General features: G+C 42.1%; 1 protein-coding gene across 3 annotated transcripts in view; it reads left to right on the top strand.

Annotated features, from left to right (window-relative positions):
• Positions 1-23065, top strand: part of SEC24A (SEC24 homolog A, COPII component) — a 90484-nt gene extending 67419 nt beyond the window's left edge. For all 3 annotated transcript variants that reach the window (XM_075274825.1, XM_075274824.1, XM_075274823.1), the window contains 4 exons: positions 4948-5052; positions 8099-8191; positions 10212-10315; positions 22168-23065. In XM_075274825.1, coding sequence (XP_075130926.1) covers positions 4948-5052; positions 8099-8191; positions 10212-10315; positions 22168-22282 — 417 coding nt within the window. In that variant the 3' untranslated portion in view covers positions 22283-23065. The remainder of the gene's footprint in view (positions 1-4947; positions 5053-8098; positions 8192-10211; positions 10316-22167) is intronic.
• The last annotated feature ends 2022 nt before the right edge of the window (positions 23066-25087 follow it).

The raw sequence follows: 25087 nt of genomic DNA, 5'->3' as shown, positions 1-25087 counted from the left end.
ACCACAACCATAGTGAGGCAATTGGCAAAATCACGACATTGGAAACTCTGGCAGTGGTATGACTCACAAAAGATTTTTCCTGATCAATGAACGGACACGCCGTGCATTTCCCACAGCTGTAAGTTCCCTTCAGAACACCCCTAGACAACCAAGTAGTGTCTGTTGGAATTTAGGGTAAATAACTGTACCAAGCGATCCCGGAGGTTTCTTCCTCGCCTAAAGGTAATATTCGGCCCTTCTCCAATAACATCCTCCATGTCAAAAACCCACCCTCTAGAGTGCTCTGCTCTGGACCCAATCCAGTTTGCGTATCGGCCGGGCATTGAGGTAGATGATGCCATCATCCACATTCTTCACAGAGCTCTATCTCACCTGGAGAAACCAGAGAACACTGTGAGAATAATGTCCAACTGGATACTAGACTATCTCACAAACCGACCTCAATATGTGAGAGCCCGGGACTGTGTGTCTCACACAATCTGTAGAAATCTGTAGTACGGGGCACCACGAGGTACAGTTCTTGCCCCATTTCTCTTCACACTGTACACTCCTTACTTTAGGCGAATCTCATCTAGCTGTTACTTACAGAAGTACTCCGATGACTCTGCAATAGTAGGCCTCATTACTGATGGTGACGATAGGGAATACAGAGACTTAAACCGGGATTTTGTTGAATGGTGCCAGCAGAACCACCTCAGGATTCATGCTAGGAAGACCAAGGAGATAGTGGTGGACTTTAGTAAACGGAGAGGTTTTCAGAACCCGGTGGAGATCCAAGGGACATGCATTGAGATAGTCAAGACCTGGGTGTGCTCCTCAATAGAGATGAACGAATATGCTCGATCGAATAACTCTGCCGCATAGCTCCTGCTGCAAAAACACTTCCGGGGCTTCGAATTTTTACTGCCCCACTCACCTTCCCTGGCGCTGGGAGCTATGCACCGGAGGTATTTGATCGAGCATATTCGCTCATCTCTACTCCTCAATAATAAACTGCACTGGGCTGATCACCTGGAGGCGCTGCACAGAAAGGGTCACAGCAGACTCTACTTGCTCAGGAGGCTGAGGGCCTTTGGAGTCCAGGGGCTACTTCTTAGGGCCTTTTTCAACTTTGTGTTTGCTTCAGCAATCTTTTTCGGTGTGGCCTGCTGGGGGAGCAGTATTTCAACCAGGGATAGAAATAGACTTGACAGGCTGATCAGAAGGGCCAGCTCTGTCCTGGGGAGCCCCCTGGATCCAGTACAGGTGGTGGGTGACAGAAGGATACTGTCTGTGGTGAGCTCCATGCGGGAGAACAAATCCTACCCCATGTATGAGACCTTGATGGCACTTGGCAGCACTGTAAGTGACCGTCTGCTTAACCCCAAATGTGAGAAGGAGCGCTATTGAAAGTCCTTCCTTCCAACCGCGATCAGGCTACATAATCTACATCACACCAAGTGAAGATCACTCCGCACAGAAAACTAAATGATTCTGAAGTCTTCCTTCTTTCTTCTCTTCCTTAGCTACTATGGACTCCTATTATATCTTCTCAGCATATGTGTGTCTACTTCCGTATTATCCTGTAACTGTATTACTATGCTGCTGTAACATACTGAAATTTCCCCACTATGGGACTATTAAAGGATTATCTTATCTAGCTGCTACTTACAGAAGTATTCTGATAACTTAGTAGGCCTCATCACAGGCGGAGATGACAGGGAGTACAGAGAATGAAACCGGGATTTTGGGCCTTTTTCAACTCTGTGGTAGCAGCCACCATCTTCATTGGTGTGGCCTGCTGGGGGAATAGCATACCAACCAGGGATAGGTATAGACTTGACAGGCTGATTAGAAGGGCCAGCTCTGTCCTAGGGAGCCCCCTGAACCCAGTGCTGGAATACTGTCCGTGGTGAGTTCTATGCTGAAGAGTAATTCCCATCCGAAGCATAAGACCGTGACAGCACTGACAGTGACCGACTGCTTCACCCTAAGAGAGTGCTCCACCCTAAGGAGCGCCATCGGAAATCTTTCCTCCAACTTTGTTTGCAATCTGGCTCCTACAAAGGCCTGCAGCTGTTAAAAAGGAACTTTTAACACCTTTGCCATGTCCATAATTTAAGAAGAGCTGTTTCACTGAGTAAAGAGAGGGGACAGGAGAAGTATAACGGTTTTTAATTTTACTCACCTTCCCTGGGCCTCCACTATTGTGGGGTCTGAGGAAATCTCAGAGTATAATAGCATTGCCTGGGGTTCACCCATCTCTACTAATAAAGCTTGAGGAAGTTTACAGATACTCTAAGGAATATGATTGACTTTTTATGGCCCCCAATACAAAAAATGACCCCTTTTTATGCCACCCCCACAATTTATGACACCTTAATAGCCTACGCACGTTTAGGAACCTCAACACCACATAGAGTAGCAGCAGACAATTTTTACTCACCTGCCACAATCTTGTCCCGGCTGCCCTCCGCTGACGCCTCTAAGGAGAGCTATTCACTGACAAAAATAGATACACGATTCCCATATAAACTCAATTCACTGTGGAGAATCATACAATCCTCATAGGGTAATCAAAAATAAAGGATAGAAAAGTATAAAACTTGACTTTTATTACATTCTTTAAAACCAGTCCCAATGGACCATAAACATGTAAAGTGGTGAATAAATCCACTATACCAAAAGATCAGACCCCTAATGAAGGGAGAGAAGAAAAGGGATTTAAATAATGTGAAGAAACTGATCCTAACTACCTGATACTCAATAAAGAGACTGCAGACTCAAACTCTCATGCCTAAATGCACATGTCAAACTTGCCTCCCATAAATAAAACCAGCAGTTTGACCCAACACAGGAGAAACAAATGCCAGACTGCCGCTGAGAGGCAGGCCCATTGTTTCACAAATCGGCAGTTTAACACAAAACATCAGCATATATCTAGATCAAATATTACGGCCGTTTGTTTTAGGGCTTGCCTCCTACACTAGAGACAGCATGGATGTGCATAATAGGTTTGAAGGGATAATAATGGATGAGAGGGTGTCATTCGCAAGTCTTGATGTAGAGGCACTCTATTCCTCTATCCCTCATCAGAAGCGATATGAGGCGATTACCTGCTACCTTAGATCAAGAAGGATTCAGTTGGGAGCCCATATCAACTTCATACTGAAACTTCTTTCATTTGTACTTGAAAGAAATGTGTTTTCTCTTGAGGGGCGGTCCTTCCACCACCTGAGGGGCACAGCGATGGGGAGCTCTGTGGCTCCCACATACGCTAATTTGTTCCTCGGCTGGTGGGAGGAGACCGTAGTTTTTGCCAATGAGACCTCTTTGTGTACTGGGCACATAGATTTATGGACCCAGTACATTGATGATATTCTGATTTTATGGAGGGGTACTGAGGAGCAATTTAATCATTTTGTGAGGGATCTCAATATGAATGAGCTGGGATTGAGGTAAACCTCAGAGTTCAATCCTGAATCATTGGCATTTCAAGATCTAAAATTAACCAAAACGGTTGGTGGTATGATTGCCTCCACAATCTTTAGAAAGCCAACTGCAACCAACAGTTTCCTCGAATGGGGAAGCTGGCACCCGGCCTCTTTGAAGCTAGGTATCCCGGTGCGACAGCTCCTCAGAGTGAGGAGAAAGTGCTTGTCCCACAAAGAATTTCTTGGACAATCTCAGGAGCTGTCTCAACAGTTTAGGGATAGGGGTTATCCCAGGCATGTCATACATGGAGCATTTGGCAGGGCACAACATACCATACGTAGCTCTCTACTTACCCACAAATGGAAGAAGGCACATGATGAGCACGTTCGAATCATAGGGACTTTCGATTCTCAACATAATGAAGTCAGGGATGTGTTGCAGAGGCACTGGAGTATTCTTAAAGCGGATTTTGACATGGAGGATGTTATTGGAGAAGGGCCGAATATTACCTTTAGGCGAGGAAGAAACCTCCGGGATCGCTTGGTACAGTTATTTACCCTAAATTCCAACAGACACTACTTGGTTGTCTAGGGGTGTTCTGAAGGGAACTTACAGCTGTGGGAAATGCACGGCGTGTCCGTTCATTGATCAGGAAAAATCTTTTGTGAGTCATACCACTGCCAGAGTTTCCAATGTCATAATTTTGCCAATTGCCTCACTATGGTTGTGGTATACCTCCTAAGCTGTCCTTGTCCACTGCAATATGTGGGGAAGATGAGTGTTTCTGACACTCAGTCAGAGACGTCCTTCTTCACAGCACAGCCAATGTGTGAGAGCCGGGAGGAACGCCCCCTCCATCTGCTCTCAGTACTCGTCCATAGACGAGCATTATCAGGGAGGGAGGGGGGAGTTACTCCCGGCTCTCACAGCACAGCGCGATTGGCTGTGAAGAAGGATGTCTCTGACTGAGTGGCAGAAACTCCCTTCTGACCATAGAAGAGCTACGGTACCGGACCGTAAGCTCTTCAAACTGGGCCCACATCGGGAAAGCCGACAGTGCGCTGAACTCAGCGCACTGTCAGCTTTCCGGCAGTATATAGAACTGCCTGTGTGCAAAATGGTGAAAGGTCCTCTTTAACACACAAAAAACCACTTATACTCACCATCCAATGCTCCCCTGCCGCGCTCTGCAGTTTCACTAATAGACCTGTAGGCGCGATGTGATGATGTGACGTCATCACACCGCGCCTAGATGTCCACTAGCCAGAACATAGCGGCTAGTGTATTTAACTCGGATCCGGCGTCCCTAGGCTTGTGCGGGCCGCACAAAATTGTTCGGGGGGCTGCATGCGGCCCGTGGGCCGCGAGTTTGAGACCCCTGCTCTATGGGAACTACTGGCAACCACTGTTTTAGCTGTCCAGCTCCCTGTCTTTTTAGTTCAAGAGCCATGCGCAGATATGATCCTAGTTTAATAAATGTACACATATTGCTGGTTTATGCACGATATGAGTAACACTGTAATTCTCTTGTAGGGGGCTCTTAACATTAATGACAAAACAATACCTCAGCCATCGATTCTTCAACTGTCTGTTGAAAAGCTAAGCAGAGATGGAGCCTATCTAATGGATGCTGGCACGGTATGTTAAAAGAAGATAAGAACAAAAACATTTGAGCAATTAGTGCAGTTATACTGACTGTATGTGATCGTTATGTTATGATTCATATGTAGTAGTCCTTTGTGGTCCACAAAAAGAAGCGTTTAAGCAGCCTATCAAGTCCATGACAATGGTGTTTATTCACCAAAATTATAACAGTAGCCTTTCATCTAATCCTTGGATGCATTATAAAGCAATATGTTTCGATGCGGACAACATATGATAGGGAGTTAAGATCAACAAAACGTGCACAGATAATTCACAGTTAATTAATTGCATCTATCAGAGGAAATATAAAAAGGCCAATATCTATAATCTGTGTATGTTATGCCTTGTGTTCTATATTTTGTTTTCTAGTATCAAGTTGTATTATACACTGATTTATTACATCTGTGTGTTAATTACATATCAAGATTTCATAAAAACTGGCCTAAACTCACCCATGGTGTCGTTCTATCATTCATAAAGTCCATATGCGAGCTCAATATTTCTTTAGTGGAGTTCTAATAAGAATTGTAGTGGGTAGGGTGGTCATATAGATGGTATGTCAAAAGAAAAAAAAATCACAGAGAAAAAAAGAATCTTGCAGACAAATATGCCTTATAAGTGATCTGATTTACATCTATAATATAAATAGTTCAAACAATTCAAACAACTAGTCAAAGAAAGGTATGCCCTAACCCAAGAGACAATAATGGCAGATATTATGTCAGGACTGAAGGTTATAATCAATCTAGCAATTAATGATATGTAGTTAATTGTGTAATTCTTTTCTTTACAGACTATGTAACCTATATAACTTTATTCAGAGAATACCCCCTCTAAATCAGTCTTTCTCAAAGTGGGCGATAACGCCCCCTTGTGGGCGCTGGAGGCCTATAGGGGGGCAGTAAAGGGCACAGAGAAGATTGGGGGCGTTGAAGCAGTTTAGGGGGGCGATAGCTAATTTAAAGGGGTGGTATCATAACAATGATCCTATCTATACTGCTTGTTAATGTGGATTTAAGACTTTTCCTAAATACATTGCTTCAACAAAACTGCTTTGTTTGTCCACTATCCTACTTTATTCACTTCATTATGGACACTAGCACCTGGCCCCCTGCTCATTGCTGAGGGAGCCACATGACGTAGCTCCCTGCTGTGTGGGGGCTGAGTGTACGGAGCCAGCCTGTGTCTGCACCACACATACACATCACATACACATCACCTAGCTCCCTGCTGTGAGATAGAGGGGTGTGGAATAAGTGCTGCTTTCTTATATAAAGCAGTCCAAATCCTACTGGGCTAAAGGACCTGGTCTCTCTGTTCACTAGGATAAAGCTTTATTATATAGAACAGGCTGCTAGTGGGCAGAGGAGCCAGGTCCTTTAGGAAACTCCGTACAAGGTAAATCCAAGTCTACAGGACCTTTAGATGACATCACAGGCCCTTCAGTCATCCCATAGGATCACGCTATGTGGTGGGCGGAGCTACACACTAATTTGGGGGCGGGGCTAATTGACGCGAGCAAACAGGAAGAAAATTACATTAAAATTGAAATGATTGTTTTAATAACATGAATAAAAGTTTTCCTAATATTACAAAATGGTGTTTTACATTACCCTCATCAGAAAGTCTTATTTTCACATGACGCACATAATTTAATTATTAACATAATGACTGCGATTGTGATTCTTAAGATGTAGTAAAGTAAAAAAAAAAAAGAAAATAATTCTCGAAGTGGGCGGTAGACAAAATAAGTTTGAGAACCTCTGCTCTAAATAAACCAACTCTTACTCCTGCTGGATATAATAAAAAAAAAAAAAAAAAAAAAAAACAAAACATCAACTTGAGAGTCTTCAGTAGTTGATACCCTTTTTAATGGCTAACTAATAATGATGGTAGATTACAACTAGAGATGAGCGAACACTGTTCGGATCAGCCGATCCGAACAGCACGCTCCCATAGAAATGAATGGAAGCAACTGTGACGCCAGCCGCCGGCAAAGTCAGCGTCACAGGTGCTTTCATTCATTTCCATGGGAGCGTGCTGTTCGGATCGGCTGATCCGAACAGTGTTCGCTCATCTCTAATTACAACGTTTCGAAGCTCCCGGCTTCTTCTTCAGGTATATCTAAAAACAATTTCTGAAGGATGCTTATTTATGTACAAGAGGGACACAGGGGCACCATGCCAGTCGCTGTTAGTATTATATCTACCTGTATATTTTGTGTATTGTATGTAAACCCCCAAATGTAAAGCACCATGGGATTAATGTTGGAAGCTTAGACTGCGGATGAATTCACACCGTCACACAATTAGAGAACAAAGAATGGACCTTCCGGTGTCAAAACATTTCTGCAATGAAGATCATAATATCACCAATAACATGAAAATTTTGGTTTTAAGAGGGAATTTTAAATCAAGGAAAGAGAGACGGATTTATGAGTACAAATTTATGACCTTGTTTAACACTTGAGAGAGGGATGAATCTCTCACATGGGTTCATGGCATCCTACAGAAATCACTGAACTGAGACAGCCAGCCATAAAAGATACTCTGTAAACTGATAAGAACGTCACAAACTGATGAATTGTTTAGTTGTATAACCAATAACCACCCCTTACCCTCCCTCCTAGAATTCTATTCCTATGTGTCCCTCTTGTACATAAATATGCATCCTTCAGAAATTGTTTTTAGATATACCTGAAGAAGAAGCCAGGAGCTTTGAAACGTTGTAATCTACCATCATTATTAGTTAGCCATAAAAAAAAAGGTATCAACTACTGAAGATTGTTTTTTTTTTTTTGTTTTTTTTTTTTAAATTTATATTTCCTACCCACTGGCTAACACAAAAACAAACATTTTCCTTATCCTGCTGGATAATAAATTTTGATCTCTTGAACAATGTCCCTCAAACGGTCAAGCATATTGACATGTAGCTATACTGACATTATAGTTGTACAAAGAGATTGATTCAAACAAAATATTCATTATTGACTTTTTAATGGATGAAATGTTTTTATTGTAAGTTTCTTTCTCGGTTTCAGATTATGCTGCTCTATGTGGGACGCAACTGTGGACAGAACTTCTTGACTCAAGTTTTTGGAATAGCTAACTACTCAGCATTATCTCAAGACATGGTAAGTTCCCAGGTTTCCAATTTTATATTTACAGAATATCTTTATGTACTAGTATGGTGGATGCCAGGTGTTTTTTTGTTTTGTTTTTTTTTCCAATTCAAAGTTTTATTGCAAATTTTAAATACAACAAGAAGCTCCAACTAAGTATCAATGTATGAATAACACCAAAAAAAAAATCTGTATAAAATCTAAATAATTTATTGTTACAAAGTTTTTAATATTAAATATGATGGTATCAGGATGGAATTTTTCAAAAAGGTGCCCTGGTTTTGTAATACTGTGGGCAATAGGAGCCTCTTTATATTTATATATACAGAATACAGAGCCTTTCTATATACATATTAATTGTGGCTTCTTTTTTTTTTTTTTTTTTTTTTTTTTTAAATCTCCTACACCACTATTGAGACTTCTCTATTCCAGCAGATTATACACACTATTGTTGTTTGACGTGTTGTTTTTAAATGTTTTCATGTGTTTGTGTTTTCCTGATACCATCATGTTTAATATTAAAAACTTTGTAACAATAAATTATTTAGAATTAATACTGATTTTATTTGGTGTTATTCTTATATTGATTCTTATATTGATACCTAGTTGGAGCTTTGAGTGTTGGGTATCTATGTGTATTATCTAGTTGGAGCTGGAATGTGGGTATCTATGTGTATTATCTAATATTGAGATTGCTTTGGGTTTGATTTAAGTACAACAAGGCCTAAAACAGACCAATAAACACAAAGAAACATAGAAAGTAAAAACACAAGTACGAACAGTACCGTATTTTTAGAACTTTAACAAGTGTATTGCCGTCTATGGGAGAGTCTGTACATTCCTATGACAGACCTGAGAGCCTTCATTAGGCTGTCACCAACAGGTCAGCTCCTGTGACCTTGCCGTGCAGGAGCTGGCCTGCAACTATAAACGTATGGGGCTGGTGGGGAAGCCAGCAGCGGCAGGAGCTTGGCGATGCTGCAACTCCGCCCCCCTTAAGTCCACATTCGGACTATAAGACTATATTCCTCCCAAATTTGAGGGGAAAAAATCTTATATTCCGAAAATTATGGTACATTCAAATAAAAAGATAATAGTAGAAGCAAGAACAACCCGGACCCCCAGGGGAGAATTCCAGTCAAAATAGGAGCAAAGGGGACGGGGAGGAAGGAAAAAGAAAGGAGAGGCACCAGGAAGAGAGGGAGAGAGAAGTAGAAGTAAAAAAAAAAAAAAAAAAAAAGAGGGGGGGGGGGGGGGGAGGCCGATACCAAAGAGCAGAAAGCAACAAAACCTCTCACAAGACTAGGAGGGAGGTCCAGAGTCCAGGAGCGTCCAATACTCCCAAGAGTCTTGGAAATCAAACCAATAGAACCAGGTCTTAGTGTAGGCTTCAGTCATGCAATGCAGGAAAGAGGTGAGATTCTCCATGCGCATGATCTCATTGACCTTCAAAATCCAGAGGGACAGAGGAGGCCACCTGCAGTGGGACTGAGGAGAATGCCTGCTCAATGTATACCCAGGGCTTGGTCACTCTATGTCTACACCAGTCCGCCACACGGGCCAACTGGACCATCTGGAACAATCAGCACGGATGGAGGCCAAGATGGGAAGAAAGTTAAGACGAAAGAGGTCTTTCGGATCAGGTGAAAGATGGACCCCCAGATATTTTAGGGATTATCGCGCCCAGAGAAAAGGGAAGGATTGACTGAGGGAGGTAACCTAAGAGGCAGGGAATGTCATATTAAGGGCCTCCGACTTTGAAAAATTGATCTTAAAATTGGAGAGCAATGAGTAGTCCTGAAAGGAGGATATCAGAATAGGGAGCGAGACAATACCGGTTGTTCAAATATGGTTTTTAGTTTTGTTTTGTTTTTTTCATTATGAATTTTTGTTAGCTCTCTGGCTTGAGATGCATGATGCACATATTACAGCAGCACTGCATTTGTGCATCAGGCATTGGTAAAGCAGTGGAAAATATTATTGGCAAAGTTTAATCAGTAATTGTATTGCATGGTTTTCTATTACGAAACAGACTTTGCTTCCTGAACTTGATACAGTTGAATCTGCTAGACTGAATTCTTTTATCACTTGGCTTCGGGAGCAAAGACCTTTCTTCCCAACGTTACATATAATCCAGTAAGTGACATGTACATTGTGTTGTAGTTGTTTTATTTCTGACTTTCCAATCATTCCTCTCTTCTATAGAAAAGTACAACTTCACTTGATATTCTTTCTTGTCAGTATTATTTTAAATGTTAATGTTTGAGAGTAATGATGTAAAATGCAGCAATTGGGGAAAAAAAACAGATAGAAATGGCAGATTGCTTAAAAAAGCAGGTATGCAGTTATATCTCGGTCAGATACAGCGAAATAAGTACAACACCGGAAAAATAAGTATAACACAAATTTTCTAAGGTGCTATTGACATGAAATTCTCAAAAGATGTCCGTAACAATCTATCTAATCTAGCTAGGCAAAGAAAATCAAAACCATAGATGTCCATAAATTAAGTTATGTGTAATAATGAGAAATGACACAAGGAATTTTTTCTAAATTACTGAAGGTTCCAGTGACCACTGCTGGGCCATAATCTGGAAGTAGAAAGAATATCATTTCACCATAAACTGGCCACGACCAGGTACTCCTGCCAGATTTCAGATTGAAAAGAATTGGGCATACATGGTGGCTCAGTGGTTAGCAGTGACTGACACTGTCTGAAAAGCGCTGTGGAATATGATGGCGCTATACAAGTAAGCAAAATAAATTTATCAGAAGAGTTGTAGAAAGCCAAGGACCACCTGTGGAGAGCAACAGAAAGACCTGGAATCAACAGGTACAAAGAAAACCTCTTTGGAATGAGAGAAAGAGACTGGTTGCCTACCATCGATTCTAACCTAGATGTTAGGATGTGTTGGGGGCAGTGGTGAAGTGATACAGGCACAAACAGCAAACAGGTTCTAGAAGGCACAGACAGACCTTCAGTAGAAAGAATCATTTGGTTTTCCAACAAGCAGTTCCCACAGACACTCACCATCCAGACACAAGTGGCTCACCCCTTTTCTCCAATCGGACCATTTTCATGCATTAAGCAGTAGGGAATTTAAGTGACATAGCACCTATTGCATATCTTGCCGTTAGATAGCCAGCCATCTCAATCACCCTCATTTGCTATTGTGTCATGAACAAGAAATCTGGACTGCTATGGACTGGATCTGTATAGTTTTAAATAACTAATTCAGGCTTTATTTTTGATTTGATTGGTGAAGGTTGGATTCAAGTACAGACCTCATGTTTAACCCTATAATCATGCTCCAACTTCTGGTGGGATGGTCTGGGGAGCCATCACATACAACAGTTAACCGTCCCTAGTAGCGATACAAGCAACACTACTAGCTCAGCTATATGTGCAGGACATCCTGCGGCCTTTCATTAACCCCTTCTCAGGTGTTTAAATATGGCAGTCACTTGGGAGCCAAGCAGACACCTGCCATAGACGCATGTGTCTGCTGTTTTATATGCCGACCGTGGGCATTAACCCTTCTGGCATCTCGGTTAAAGCTGACTGACGCACCATTTTCCCGGTGATTGCCAGTACCCCGGCCAGCGTCATGTTTCTATGACACCTGGGAGCCTTGTGACAGCTCTCCGGCCCGTCATTCTGTTTGTTCTATTGCAGGCTACTCTATGTAGCCTGCAATAGAGGCCCCTGTATTTTGCAGTGCATTAGCATTGTAATGCATTGCATTAGTGATCAAAGCCCCTGGAATTTAAGATCCCTAACAAATACAAAAAAAAGTTTTAAAAAAGTAATAAAAAATATAAATAATATTAAAAGTTCAAATACCCCCCTTCACTACCACATCTTCCCTAGAATACATATAAAAGTACTTACTGTATTTTTCGGACTATAAGACGCACTTTTTTTCCTCCAAATAGGGGAGGAAAATGGGGGTGCTTCTTATAGTCCGAATGCAGCGTCTGTGTCCCGTCCCTGTCCCGTCTGTGCGAAGCAAAGAAAGGCTACAGATAGAGGGTACTTGCGCAGGCAATTTAGAAAACAATCCTGCGGCGCCTGTACTTATGCCCCTACAATGAAGCCTCTTCCTGACAGCTGTCGTTTCATTACGGTAGATGTCGCATCTTAAAGATGGCGGCCGCTCCTGCAGAGCGGTTGCCATAGCTACCGAGTTTCCACTGTTCAGGAGACCCGATAGCAATGGCAATCACTTTGCAAGAGCGGCCACAAGTCTTAAGAGCTAATGCCCGTGATCAGGCGTTACTACTGCATTGTTAAACACTCTCCCTTCCCCCAGAAAGTTTAGAAACCGTCCCTGGTACCTGTACTGCTGCAGGCCAGCTACCGCAGGGTGAGATTGCAGATGCAGTTCAAACCCCCTAGGAAGGGGCAAATGAAATCTTAAAAAAAAGTAAATCTATATATATATAATGTTCAAATCACCCCCATATCCCTAGAATACATATAAAACAAAAACATTACTGTGAAACACATACACATTAGGTATTTCTGTGTCCGAAAACCCCCGGTTCTATTTACATTGGTGAAATATTATATTATTATGTTATTAAATATTTTACAAATTTTTTTTTTTGCTTAAAAATTTCTTTCCTTTTTTCCTCTTCTAAAACCTTAGTGTGTCTTATGGTCCGGTCCGTCTTATAGACCGAAAAAAACGGTAACCCCTTCAGAACCGTGCCTAATTTTTCAAAACTGATGTGTCACTTTATATGGCAATAACTTTGAGACACTTTAACTTGTGATTTGACAAGTGATTTTGAGATTGTTTTTTCATGACACATTATACTTCATGTTAGTGGGAAACACGAATGAATATTTTTGTGTTTATTTATAAAAAAAAATAAAAATAGGAAATTTGGGGAAAAAAAAAAATCACAATTTTCAAAATGTGAAATGTTCTGGCTTTCAAACAGATAGTCATATTAACCAAATACATTGATAAATATTATCTACCATATCTCTGCTTTATACTGGCATATAGAGATGAGCGAACACTATTCGAAACAGCCGTTTCGAATAGCACGCTCCCATAGAAATGAATGGACGTAGTTGGCACGTGGGGGGTTAAGCGGCCAGCCGCTGGCAAAGTCTACGTGCCGGCCGATTCCATTCATTTCTATGGGAATGTGCTATTCAAAACGACTGTTTTTGAATAGTGTTTGCTCATCTCTACTGGCATCATCACTGGCGTTCTTTAATTTATTTCGGACGTTACAAGGCTTACAAATGTAACACCAATTTTCCAGATTTACAAGAAAATTCGCTAAACTAATTTTTTAGGGACCCCTTCTAACGGAGATTATAAAGACCTATATATTACAACACCCCCCCCACCCCCCCCAAATCACCCCATTTTCAAAACTGAACTCAAATAATTCAAAACAGCATTTGGGAAGTTTATGAACCCTTTAAGCATTTCACAGGAATTTACCAAAAAAATGGAGATGAAACTTAGACATTAGAATTTTTTTCACTAACACATTCATTTAGCCCTAAAATTTCACATTCACAAGGGGGTAAAGGAGAAAATGCATCCAACAGTTTATCATGCAATTTCTCCCGGGCACACAAATATCCTACATGTGGGTGTAAACTGATGCTTGGGCACACGGCAGTGCACGGAAGAGAAGTAGCAACACTGGACATTTGAAAAGCAGATTGTACTGGAATAGTTTTCAGGTGCCATGTCTCATTTGCAGAGCTCCTAGAGTACCAAAATAATAGGAATCCCCCAAAAGTGACCCCGTTTTGGAAACTACACCCCTCACAGAATTCATCAAGGGGTTGTGGGGAATCGCTCAGGTAGATGCTTGTAGCAGTGCATGAAACAGGGACACTGGATTGCACACAAGTTCGGGCTTTATTCACTTGCAGTGCATTAATTGCCTTTGCAAAAGCTCAAATAAACAGTTCAGTTGAGAAATAAACTAAACACTCTCTGTCTTTGCACACCTTTAGCAGCTTTACATGATAAACCTGTTCAGGTTTTCTCCTACCTGGCTGACAAACCTTGTAGTTCACTTCCCCTATCTTTTCCATTACCTCATAGGGGCCCTGCCATTTAGCCAGAAACTTACTCTCCACTGTGGGAATGAGTACAAGTACTCGGTCACCGGGTTTAAAGGTCCTTACCCTCGCCAACGTATTGTAAACACGGCTTTGAGCCTTTTGGGCCTCCTACAGATGCTCTCTAACCATGGGCATGACTGCCGCTATCCTGTCCTGCATACTAGCAATATGTTCAATGATACTTTTGTGGGGTGTGGGTTCGTGCTCCCACGTCTCTTTGGAAATGTCCAACAGACCCTTAGGATGTCTGCAATAGACCAACTCAAAAGGAGAAAACCCAGTGGAAGCCTGTGGTACCTCACGGATAGCAGACATCAAATAGGGTAACAGAACATCCCAGTCTTTTCCATCCTTGCTCACCACTTTTTCAGCATACTTTTTAAAGTTTTGTTAAACCATTCTACTAACCCGTCTGTCTGGGTATGGTAAACAGATGTACACAATTGTTTGATATTAAAGAGTTTACACAATTCCCTGGTGACTTTAGACATGAGCAGGGTACCCTGATCTGTGAGGATTTCTTTGGGTAGACCCTCTCGGCAATACATGGCGAGCAACTCTTTGGCTATCAACTTTGCCGACGTGTGCCATAGAGATGGCTTCAGGATATCGGGTAGCATAGTCCATGACTACCAAAATATGCTGATGCCCTCGAGCGGACTTAACTAAAGGACCTACCAAGTCCATGGCAATCCTTTCAAAGGGCACCTCAATAATGGGCAGAGGTACCAGGGGGCTTCGAAAATGTGCCATGGGCGCATGCAACTGACAGTCTGGACATGTTTCACAAAACACTTACCTCACAAGATACCCCCGGCTAATAAAAACGCTGCAGTGTGCGGTCCAGCGTTTTTGTGGCACCTAGGTGACCCCCTAGCACATGTTTATGTGCCAACTCCAGCACCGTCCGGCGATAAGGCTGGGGTACCAGTAACTGCTCTAAGGTCTCACCTCGCACCCTGTCAACTCGGTATAACAACTTCTGGTTGACAACCATGCGGGGGAACACCTCATCAGCGTCTGGGCGCTGAGACACACCATTGATAACAATAACATTTTCCCAGGCCCTTTGCAAAGTAGGATCCTGGTGTTGTGCGGTACCAAAGTTATCATGAGACACTTTCAAATCTGACATCTGAAGTTCGGTACCAGCCTCCTCGGCTTCACCTGCCATTACCTCTTCAACTGCCAGAATCCAGTAGTGCCACCACTGGACACCCAGCCACTGCCACTTTGCACAGGTGCCGCTCATCAGCAATGTCTGGGGTGGCGGCAGTGTAGACAGGGACAGCATAGAGGGAAACCCTCTGGCCCAGGCTGAATTCCATGGGCTCAGAGGCACGGGGACAATTAGCCGCAATATGGCCCAGCTCATGGCACTCCCAGCAGATGACAGTCCTTCTCCCCAGGGTCAGTACCTTATCCTGGGGAGCCCGAGATAACTTGGCCCTCTGGGCCTTGAGAGTTTGTGTGATTTGGGGGCGCCCTTTCCCAAGGGACTGTGTAGCGCAGTATCGCTCCACCAACCCCACCAATGCATTGGCGTTTCTTGGGTCACCATGCCCCACCCACCTCTGGATCTTTCCCGGTAAAGACCTCAGGTACCGGTCTACGACAACCCGCTCCACAATCTGCGCTGGGGTCAATGTGTCTGGCTGGAGCCACTTCCAGACAAGTTGTACAAGGTGGTGCATTTGTGACCTTGGTGGTAACGCCTCCTGGTATTTCCAATCATGAACTCTTTGAGGCCGGACATTCTGGTCCACAGCCAGTCGGGCCAGGATCTCTGCCTTCACGCGCTGGTAATCACCTGCATCCTGTTCACTCAGGTCAAAATAAGCTTGCTGGAGCTCAGCAACTAAGAAAGGAGCCAACACCTCTGTCCAGAGCTGCGGTGGAAGTGTCTCACAGATGGCCACTCTTTCAAACCCAGGCCTCTACGTCGTCCTCTGACGTCATCTTGGTCAGCGCTTTACAGACCTCTTTCCTGGCATCCCACTCTGGCTTTGCTGGGTCGGCCTTTTGCTGAGCAGCCAGCAACATGGACATCTGCTTGGCCAAAAGACGGTTGGTCTCCTGTTGCGCTGCATTAGCTTGCTGCTACTGCTGACAGGCCTCTGCATGTCTCTGCTGCAACAGCCTGTTAGCCTCTTGTTGCACTGCAGTAGCCTCTGCATGTCTTTGCTGCAACAGCTTGTCTCTTGCTGCTGCTGATTAGCCAGTATCAGCTGATTCACAATCTCCTCCATATCTGTGGCTTTCTATCTCAGCTTGTGTATGTCTCACTGCACTTATGCCCACATCCGAAGCACCATATGTGGGGAATTGCTGAGGTAGATGATTGTAGCAGTGCAGGAAACAGGGACACAGACACTGGATTGCACACAAGTTCGGGCTTTATTCACTTGCAGTGCATTAATTGCCTTTGCAAAGGCACAAATAAGCAAAACAAAACTCTTCTTGGCTGAGAACTAAACTAAACACAAACAAACTTTTCCCTGCCTATACAAAAGCCTGGCTACCAGACTCCCACCTTGGCAACAACAATGGGTGGCACAGTACCTGCTTTGTATGTTCAGTCTGAACAGGTCAGCTCTGTCAGTGTGGTGCCATACTTCACAGTCTACACACACAGACTATTATCAGGCCTTGACCTCCCGGTGTGAGTCTTTACCAAACACCCTTTAGCTGCCTGGCTGGGACATACCTGTCTTCCCAGACCACACCCTTCACTCTCTCACAGGGTATAGTAAGCATTTTGACCCTATAGCCGTTTCACAAATTTTATCAACCTTGGGATGTGTAAGCGAAAAATTACTGAAATGTCACATTATCCCCAAAGTTTTCATTTTCACAAAGGGTTAAAGGAGAAAATACACCCCGCAGTTTGTTAAAGGGGCTCTATCAGCAAAATCATGCTGATAGAGCCCCACATATGCGTGAATAGCCTTTAAAAAGGCTATTCAGGTACCGTAAATGTTATATTAAACAACCCAATTAAAATAAAACCCTAAAAAAGAATATTATCTACTGACGGATCGTGCACGCTGGGCGGGCATTCAGGGTGCGCTGTCTTCTTCCTCCACGCCTCTTCTTCCTCTGGTCCCGTCCTCCGGTGCTCGCGAGCGGACACTGATATAAAAAAAAAAATGGCTTGGGCGCCTGCGCAGTAGCCATAGTAGCAGCCGCATGCTACTGCGCATGCGCCCAGGTCGTTTTTTTTTATATAAGTGTCCGCTCATGAGCGCCGGAGGAGGACGGGACCGGAGGACATCGGAGGAAGAAGAGGCGGGATGAAGATGAAGACACACCCTGAATGCCCGCCCAGCGTGCACAATCCGTAAGTAGATAACATTCTTTCTTAGGGTTTGATTTTAAAACGGGGGGGTGGGGTGTGTAAGATTAATATAACATTTACGGTGCTTGAATAGCCTTTTTAAATTCACGCATATGTGGGGCTCTATCAGCATGATTTTGCTGATAGAGCCCCTTTAAACAATTGCCTATGAACGTGGCAATACCCCATATGTGGTCGTAATCTGCTGTAGGGGTACATGAGGGGGCTTGTAATGGAAAGAGCGCTATTTGGTTTTGAAAGGCAGATTTTGCTGTAATAGTTTTCAGACGCCATCTCGCATTTGCAGAGCCCCTAAAGTAGGTGTACAATGGAAAAGGGGGTGTAGTGAGTATTTCCCAGACGTGAATGCACAGCGGATGGTGAGTAGTGAATATATAAGCTGTGCGGAGTACATTGCAAACACCAAATTCCTTAACATATCCCCAGTAGCTCCTATGAACAGGGGAGGGGGGGGGGGGGGGGGGGGGGGTCACACTGGGGGTTACTTCTGGTGTCTTTTATCCCCTGATATTCACACAGCTTATACATTTGTTCTTGACGCAGCCAGTTGTGTTCTAATGATTTGGTGTTTTTAGGGGGTTTTGGCTTCACATTGCTAGATGTTATATTTTTTCTTATTTTTCTGGTGATGTGGCCATATGAGGGCTTGTTTTTTGCGAGATGAGATGTATTTTGTAATGACACCATTTTTGGAGCCTATAACTTATAGAATACATTTTAATAACTCTTGGTGGATTTAAAAAAAACAAGCAATTCAGGCATAGCTTTTTACCTTTTCAATTTTATGCCATGCAGAATATAGTATAAGTAACATGTTATTCTGCAGGTCGGTACGATTACGGCGATACCTCATTTATATTATTTTTTTATGCGTTACTAATTCTGCAGAACAAAAACCCCATTTGGGGAGGTGACAGTGATGTCTGGCAGCAACAATACACAACCCTTTGGATGCCGCCATTTGACGGTGGCACCCAATGGGTTAACCCCACCCCCTGGGTTTCCTGCACCCCTCTCAAAGGGGAGTGTCCTTATGCCTCTAGCAGAGCACTGAAGAAACTCGGACTTCATTTAACTCTTGCAGGTCCTGTGCTGCTGGCGTGCCAGTGAAATATGGCAGGAGTGCCACTCTTGGCATGTGTGCCAGGGGTTGCTGACCTCTGCTGTAGAGGGTAGTATGAATTTTGTGGCTTGCTATGGTCCAAAGTGTGTGAGATTGCAGAGATAGTGATGTGAGTTTGGGGTTTGTGGGGGTCCTGGGAAAAACATATGTGCGCTATTGTGACGAAAAGTAGCCTATTGCACAATCGAGTGTAGTGACTATGTTTGTGGAAAATTTCTGCCAAATCGGTGGAGCGGTTTTTGCGTGATTGACCGCCGAACATCCAAAGTCACAAACTCACAAACATTCCACATTTATAATATTAATAGGATAAAAATATTTTTCCGTATGGTAAAACGCGGTAGAGGAGAAAAAAAAGTCTAAAAGTGCCAAACCGCCCTTTTTTCACGGTTTTGCCTTTGATAAAAAATTGAATAAAAAGTGATGAAAGCAATAGCAATTCCCCAAAATGTTATAACTAAAAAGTACACCTGACCCCGCAAAAAGAGACGCCCTTTACATCCTCGTACATAAAAGTATAAAAACGTTACGGGTGTCAGAATATGGCGATTTTTAGGAAACAAATTTTTTTTTGCACAGGTTTGAATTTTTGTTAAGGGGTTAAAATGTAAATAAAAACCATATAAATTTAGTATCCCTGGAATCATACCAAAACATAGAATACAGATGATATGTCATTTTGATAACTCAGTGAAGGCTGTAAAAACAAAGCCTGTAAGCAAACTGCACATTGCACTTTTTCTTCAAATCCATCCCTTTCTGAATTATTTTCCCAGCTTTCCAGTACTACATACATTGTACTGAATAATTAATGGTAGCATCATGAAGAAAAATTTGTTACGCAAACATTAAGACCTCTGAGAGTGGAAAAATAAAAAAGCTTGTGGGGTTTTGAAGGGGGGGGGGGTGTCAAAAACGAAATACCGAAATCGAAAAATGCCTGTAGCGTGAAAGGGTTAAAGAGCTTCCAACTGGGATTTTTCAAGAGGATAATGCTCACCAACACACAGCAAGGCTTTTCTCAGGAATGTCTCCACCAGATTGTAACACATCCTTAACCTGCGTGGCCACCAGATTCATCGTCAATTGAGCATTCATGAGAGCAGATTGAACACTAGCTTCATCAACCTAGCAGTGTGCAGAATCTACAGATCCAGTTGCACAATTTGTGTCCATACGGAACCTGTATGCCTTATAACCATTTAACAATCTCATCTTGTACCCAGACTAGAGGCATTAGCTTCTTTTCAGTTGTACAGGTTACCCCAATAAACCTTTTCTTTCACTCCTGAAATTATAATTGCTTATATATCACTTCAGTCAGGCTTCAGACCCCGGCACTCCACTGAAACTGCCCTAACAAAAGTCACCAATGACCTTCTAACCGCCAAAGCCAAGCGCCATTACTCTGTCCTCCTCCTCCTTGACCTCTCCTCTGCCTTTGACACAGTTGACCACTCCCTCTTGTTAGAAATTCTCTCATCCCTTGGTATCTCAGACCTGGCCCTTTCCTGGATCTCCTCATACCTCACCGACCGCACATTCAGCGTCTCCCACTCGCACACCACCTCCTCACCACGCCCTCTCTGTAGGTGTCCCCCAGAGCTCCGTCCTAGGACCCCTCCTGTTCTCCATCTACACCCTTGGCCTGGGCCAACTCATAGAATCTCATGGTTTTCCATTCCATTGCTATGCCGATGACACCCAAATATACATCTCTGTACCAGACATTACCTCCCTGCTGGCCAGAGTTCCAGATTGCTTAGCGGCTGTAGCCTCCTTCCTCTCCTCCCGCTTTCTCAAATTGAACATGGAGAAAACGAAGTTCATCATTTTCACCCCACCCCATGTGGCCCCTCTACCTGACCCATCTATCAAAGTTAACAGAACCACAATTACCGCTGTCTCAAATTTGGGGGGAAAAGAAGGGTGCGTCTTATAGTCCGAATGTGGCCGCCAATACAGACCCGGCATCCGCTGTAATAGAGATGCGGATGCCGGGGAGGGTTAGACTTCGGCACAGGCAGGAGCGATGCTGCTATTCCGCTCCTCCGTTCCCTCATCAGTATAAACATAAGGCAGCAGCGAAGTCAGCAGGGAGAAGAGAGTGGCAGCATAAACATGCTTAGTCACCCGGCTCCCAATTGCGAGCGGCTACGTCATCATCCACTAATGTCTGTAGATCACAGATGTCCTTCTGCAGAATCGATTCGCTCATCCCTAGTTAAAATAGCGAAAATAAACTCCGATTTTAGATATGGACTCAAGTGGGTTATTGCAATCTCTGTCAACACTGTGAATATGATTGTGCTATACAAGCAAAAGTAAATTGTAACTTAACCACTTCAGTACCGGGCCAATTTGTGGTCCAGGACCAGACACATTTTAGGTTTATTTTGTATGTGCGGTTTTGAGGTCTGTAAAATTTTTCTCGTATGTCTTAGTCAACTAATTTTTGCGTCTTTTTTTCGGAGACACATAGGGCTTTATTTTTATGTTATTTTTATTTTCAAATGTGTTTTAATTTTTTTTTATATCCAGGAAAATATAAACAAAATAGGAGGGAAATTGTGTCTGGTTTTCAATTTATAATTTTTTTTAAATTTAATAACACAAAGTGTCGCTGAAAAACTTTATAAATTACTGTTACGGTAATTTTTATTTTGTATGGTGTCGTCGGGGGCGGGGCTATAACCTTTAATAACGGTGTTTTATTAGCGTATTATTTATTTATTTTTATTTTATTTACATTTTTTTAAAACTTTTTTTTATTATATTTTTATTTTATTTTTTTTTCAGATTGTGTCCCCATAAGGTGATAAGAGACCTTTGGGGACATCTGATCACTTTTTTTTTTGTACTTGAGGCTGATTTCTCCTATAACTGGGGCTGCTACATTTAATCTCAGTTACAGGAGGAATACAGACTCCTGCACACTGTATACACAGTATGCAGAGCTGATCTGAGTCCTGTAGGACCCAGAAGCTCTGGCAGGACACTGCTCCCAGCGGATCACGTGTCTACCGGGTTAGAGGGCAGCTGATTTATGGCTGCGTCCATAGCCGTGTATACAGCGCTCATTGAGCGCTGTATACACAGCGATCGAGAAGGCAGGGGAGGTAATAAATCTGCCCTGTCTTCTCTCTAGGAGCTCCGGCTGAAGTTACAGCCGGCTCCTAGTGAAAGCAGCTGCACGATCTCCGTGCAGCTGCTGTGTTCTGCTGGACGTACAGGTACGTCCTGGCAGAACTAGGCAACCACTTCCCGGACGCATATAGTCTATGGGCGGTCCGGAAGTGGTTAAGAAAAAAAAAGGATGTGTCACTGTGTTATCATGCTCTGCTATGCAATAAAGGTCTCTCTTATATTTTTATACAATATGTTTTTTTTTTTCTTTTAAGGGATGATAGTCCTCTAAAGTCTACTTTCCTTCAAAACTTGATTGAAGACCGAACAGAATCAGCCTTATCATACTATGAGTTTCTCCTTCATCTCCAGCAACAAGTGAACAAGTAAAAATAAATGAATAAAACTGAAACTTTTGCACAGAAAAAGTGTGCATGAGAATAAATCTATCCCAACAATATCACATAGAGTGGCCCGGGACTGCATCACTAAGGCTTTGGCTTTTTGAAATAAGATATGCATACACTGTGATTTCAGAAAAAATAATGTAGACACCATGTATGGGTACAGATATTTGCAAGCACACTAGCTATTTTCAATGGCGGATAAGGAAAACACTTAAAAATGCAGACATACCTTTGTACAAGGTGTGTGCCAGAACTGCTGAAAATGTGCATTATTTTCAAATAAGTGGTTGCAGGCCTTATGCAGAAGACCAGATTCGCTCCATATGGTTTCAGCAATATTCAGGAAGTGAAAAGACACTAGCCCTCAATTAAAAAAATAAATACATAAATATATATCTCTCATTTTCCCTTTTTTTTTTTTTTGCTTTATTATTTTGCTGCTTGATTTTGAAAATTGACTAGCTGAAATACAAGTTAATGCTATGACAAACTGCTTTGTACTCACATGTGTATGTGTAAATGTTTTCAAAAGTTGAAGATTATGTATTTACAGCAGGCCATAAAAAATTTTTTTTGTCTTTACTCTTGTATTTGGTTTCCATTTCCATCAAAACATTAAGGAATTGAAATGTAGTTGATGCCTTCACGCAAAGATTAAGGCAAGCTCTGTCTACTATGCTGAAAATTTATTTTTTGGAGGGAATGGGTTTTTTCACCCCAAAATTCGAGCCAGTCCTTTACTTTGTGTAGTGTTTTCTCTCATGTTGTCCATAAAGAAAGCCACAAGGTTGTGTTTCACAGCTCATTCTGTTACTACTTGCTAAGGCTGGGTTCACACTACCGTAGGTGTCCGACAGCTTGTTTCCATAGCTAACATCCGTTCAAGATTTTAGCAACGGACACTAGCTTGTCCGTTTACAATTTCCATTAATTTAAATGGGATTTTATCATGTGTCCTTAAATGTCCATTTACAACCATGTCTGTTTTTTCAAGCGGACAGAAAAGCCCTGCATGTAGGATTTTTTTTGTCCGCTTGAAAAAATGGACATGGTTGTAAATGGACACTTAAGGACACAAACGGACACTAAAGGACACTACATGATATCCCATTTAAATGACTGGAAATTGGACACAGCTAATGTCCGTTGCTAAAATCTTGAACGGACATTAGCTACGGACACTAGCTGTCGGACACCTACGGTAGTGTGAACCCAGCCTAACAACTTAAAATATCTACAGATTTAAACACACCCCTGCATCTATTGCACATAAGTAAATACTTTTCAGAAAATCTGGACAGTATATTACCTACATTTCCCAGGCTGAATGTGGTGCAAAGACTTGACTTCCTGCGTCATTGTGACTTGTGATGCTAGGTGTCTCTGCTTCCATACACCTCTACTGTCGTGTTCTGTATATAATATGGTATAGGAACTAATTAATGATTCGTGGAGTCTTGGTCTCCGGCTAGGGAAGCACCTACCAATGTACAGACTAAATTTTCTGGTCTGTATTCCCTCATGTACTACAAAGGCCTTAAAGGAGAAGTGATTGAGGTTTTCTCAAAATTGCACCAGGAGCCGCTGAATAGTAAATGTTATTTAATAGATGAAAACTACTAAAATACAAATTATTTCAAAGTTTTACAATATAGGCAACTATTAGAAAAGAATGAATATGTTTATTAAACAATGGCCAAAGTTAGTGCTAACAGTTAACAAAATATATGCAAGTGCATGTCCTTTGCTACAATTTTGTTCCTCTAGGACCAAAGTAAGTAATTTTCTTCAGTATAATGACCTTGGTTTTCATGGTAGTCCATAACATTGCATATACATGTGTGGGTTTTTTTTTTTTTTTTTTTTTTTGTTTTTTTCAGAAGTGCTGAAAAAAGCATGTATTTTTCTTGATGAAAATAACAGCTTATATTTGCTATGATTTGTGGCATTCAGCAACAATACATTTGAAACACTAAATCATACACCCATTAATTCTTTAGTTACCCATTAGTAAACTAATGGCACTCACTGTAGTTTTTTTCTGCAACGGCACAACATGTTGAAGAGGCTGTTGAACTGTTTTCTATACTATTCTATCAATTTTAACTTGTTAAGGAATACGAAGCCATGTTGTTGCCCTTACCAATGCCCATGTTTATACATAGGGAGTATGGTACTAAATATTTGATGAAGAAAACACAATGCTGTAAAAATGTTAATAAAATATCAAATGCTTCTTCTCACTTGTGAAGATGATGAAATATTACAGCCACATTAGAATTAGGAGACTAGAGATCAACTTGAAAATTATCAGAACAGAGACTACTTAGTTTAACAAGGAGTCTTTCTTCCGTCCTTGTTGCATTTAATAATTTGGCAAACCTTGCTGTGTTATTGGTTAATTTATTCTAATGTGGAAAAGTAGAACAAAGATATGTGATAAACAGATTTTGATTTTCATTGTTTTAATAAACTGCACATTTTATTCTAAATTTCATGTTAATAAAGTTTTTAAAGATCACGTAACTTTTTTATAATTGTATGTAAAAGTCAGAATCTAACATCAAGACAAAGCAAAATGGTTTATTTTAATGCCTAGGAAGTTTCATAGTCAGGGCAGGTTCACATCTGCGCCCCGGTCTCCGCTTTGAGGTTTCTGTCTTCTGCCGACAGGAGACGGAAACCCGGCAGACAGTGTCCACCCATGAGCGTTTTGTAGTCTCCGCGGCAAAAGATTTTTGTAACTGGACACAAAGTCCTGCATGTTTGACTTTGTGTCCCGTTTTAA

The sequence above is a fragment of the Leptodactylus fuscus genome, chromosome 5 (assembly GCF_031893055.1).
Source record: "Leptodactylus fuscus isolate aLepFus1 chromosome 5, aLepFus1.hap2, whole genome shotgun sequence".
Classification (NCBI taxonomy): Eukaryota; Metazoa; Chordata; class Amphibia; order Anura; family Leptodactylidae; genus Leptodactylus; species Leptodactylus fuscus.
This window is presented reverse-complemented; position numbering and strand designations above follow the sequence as displayed.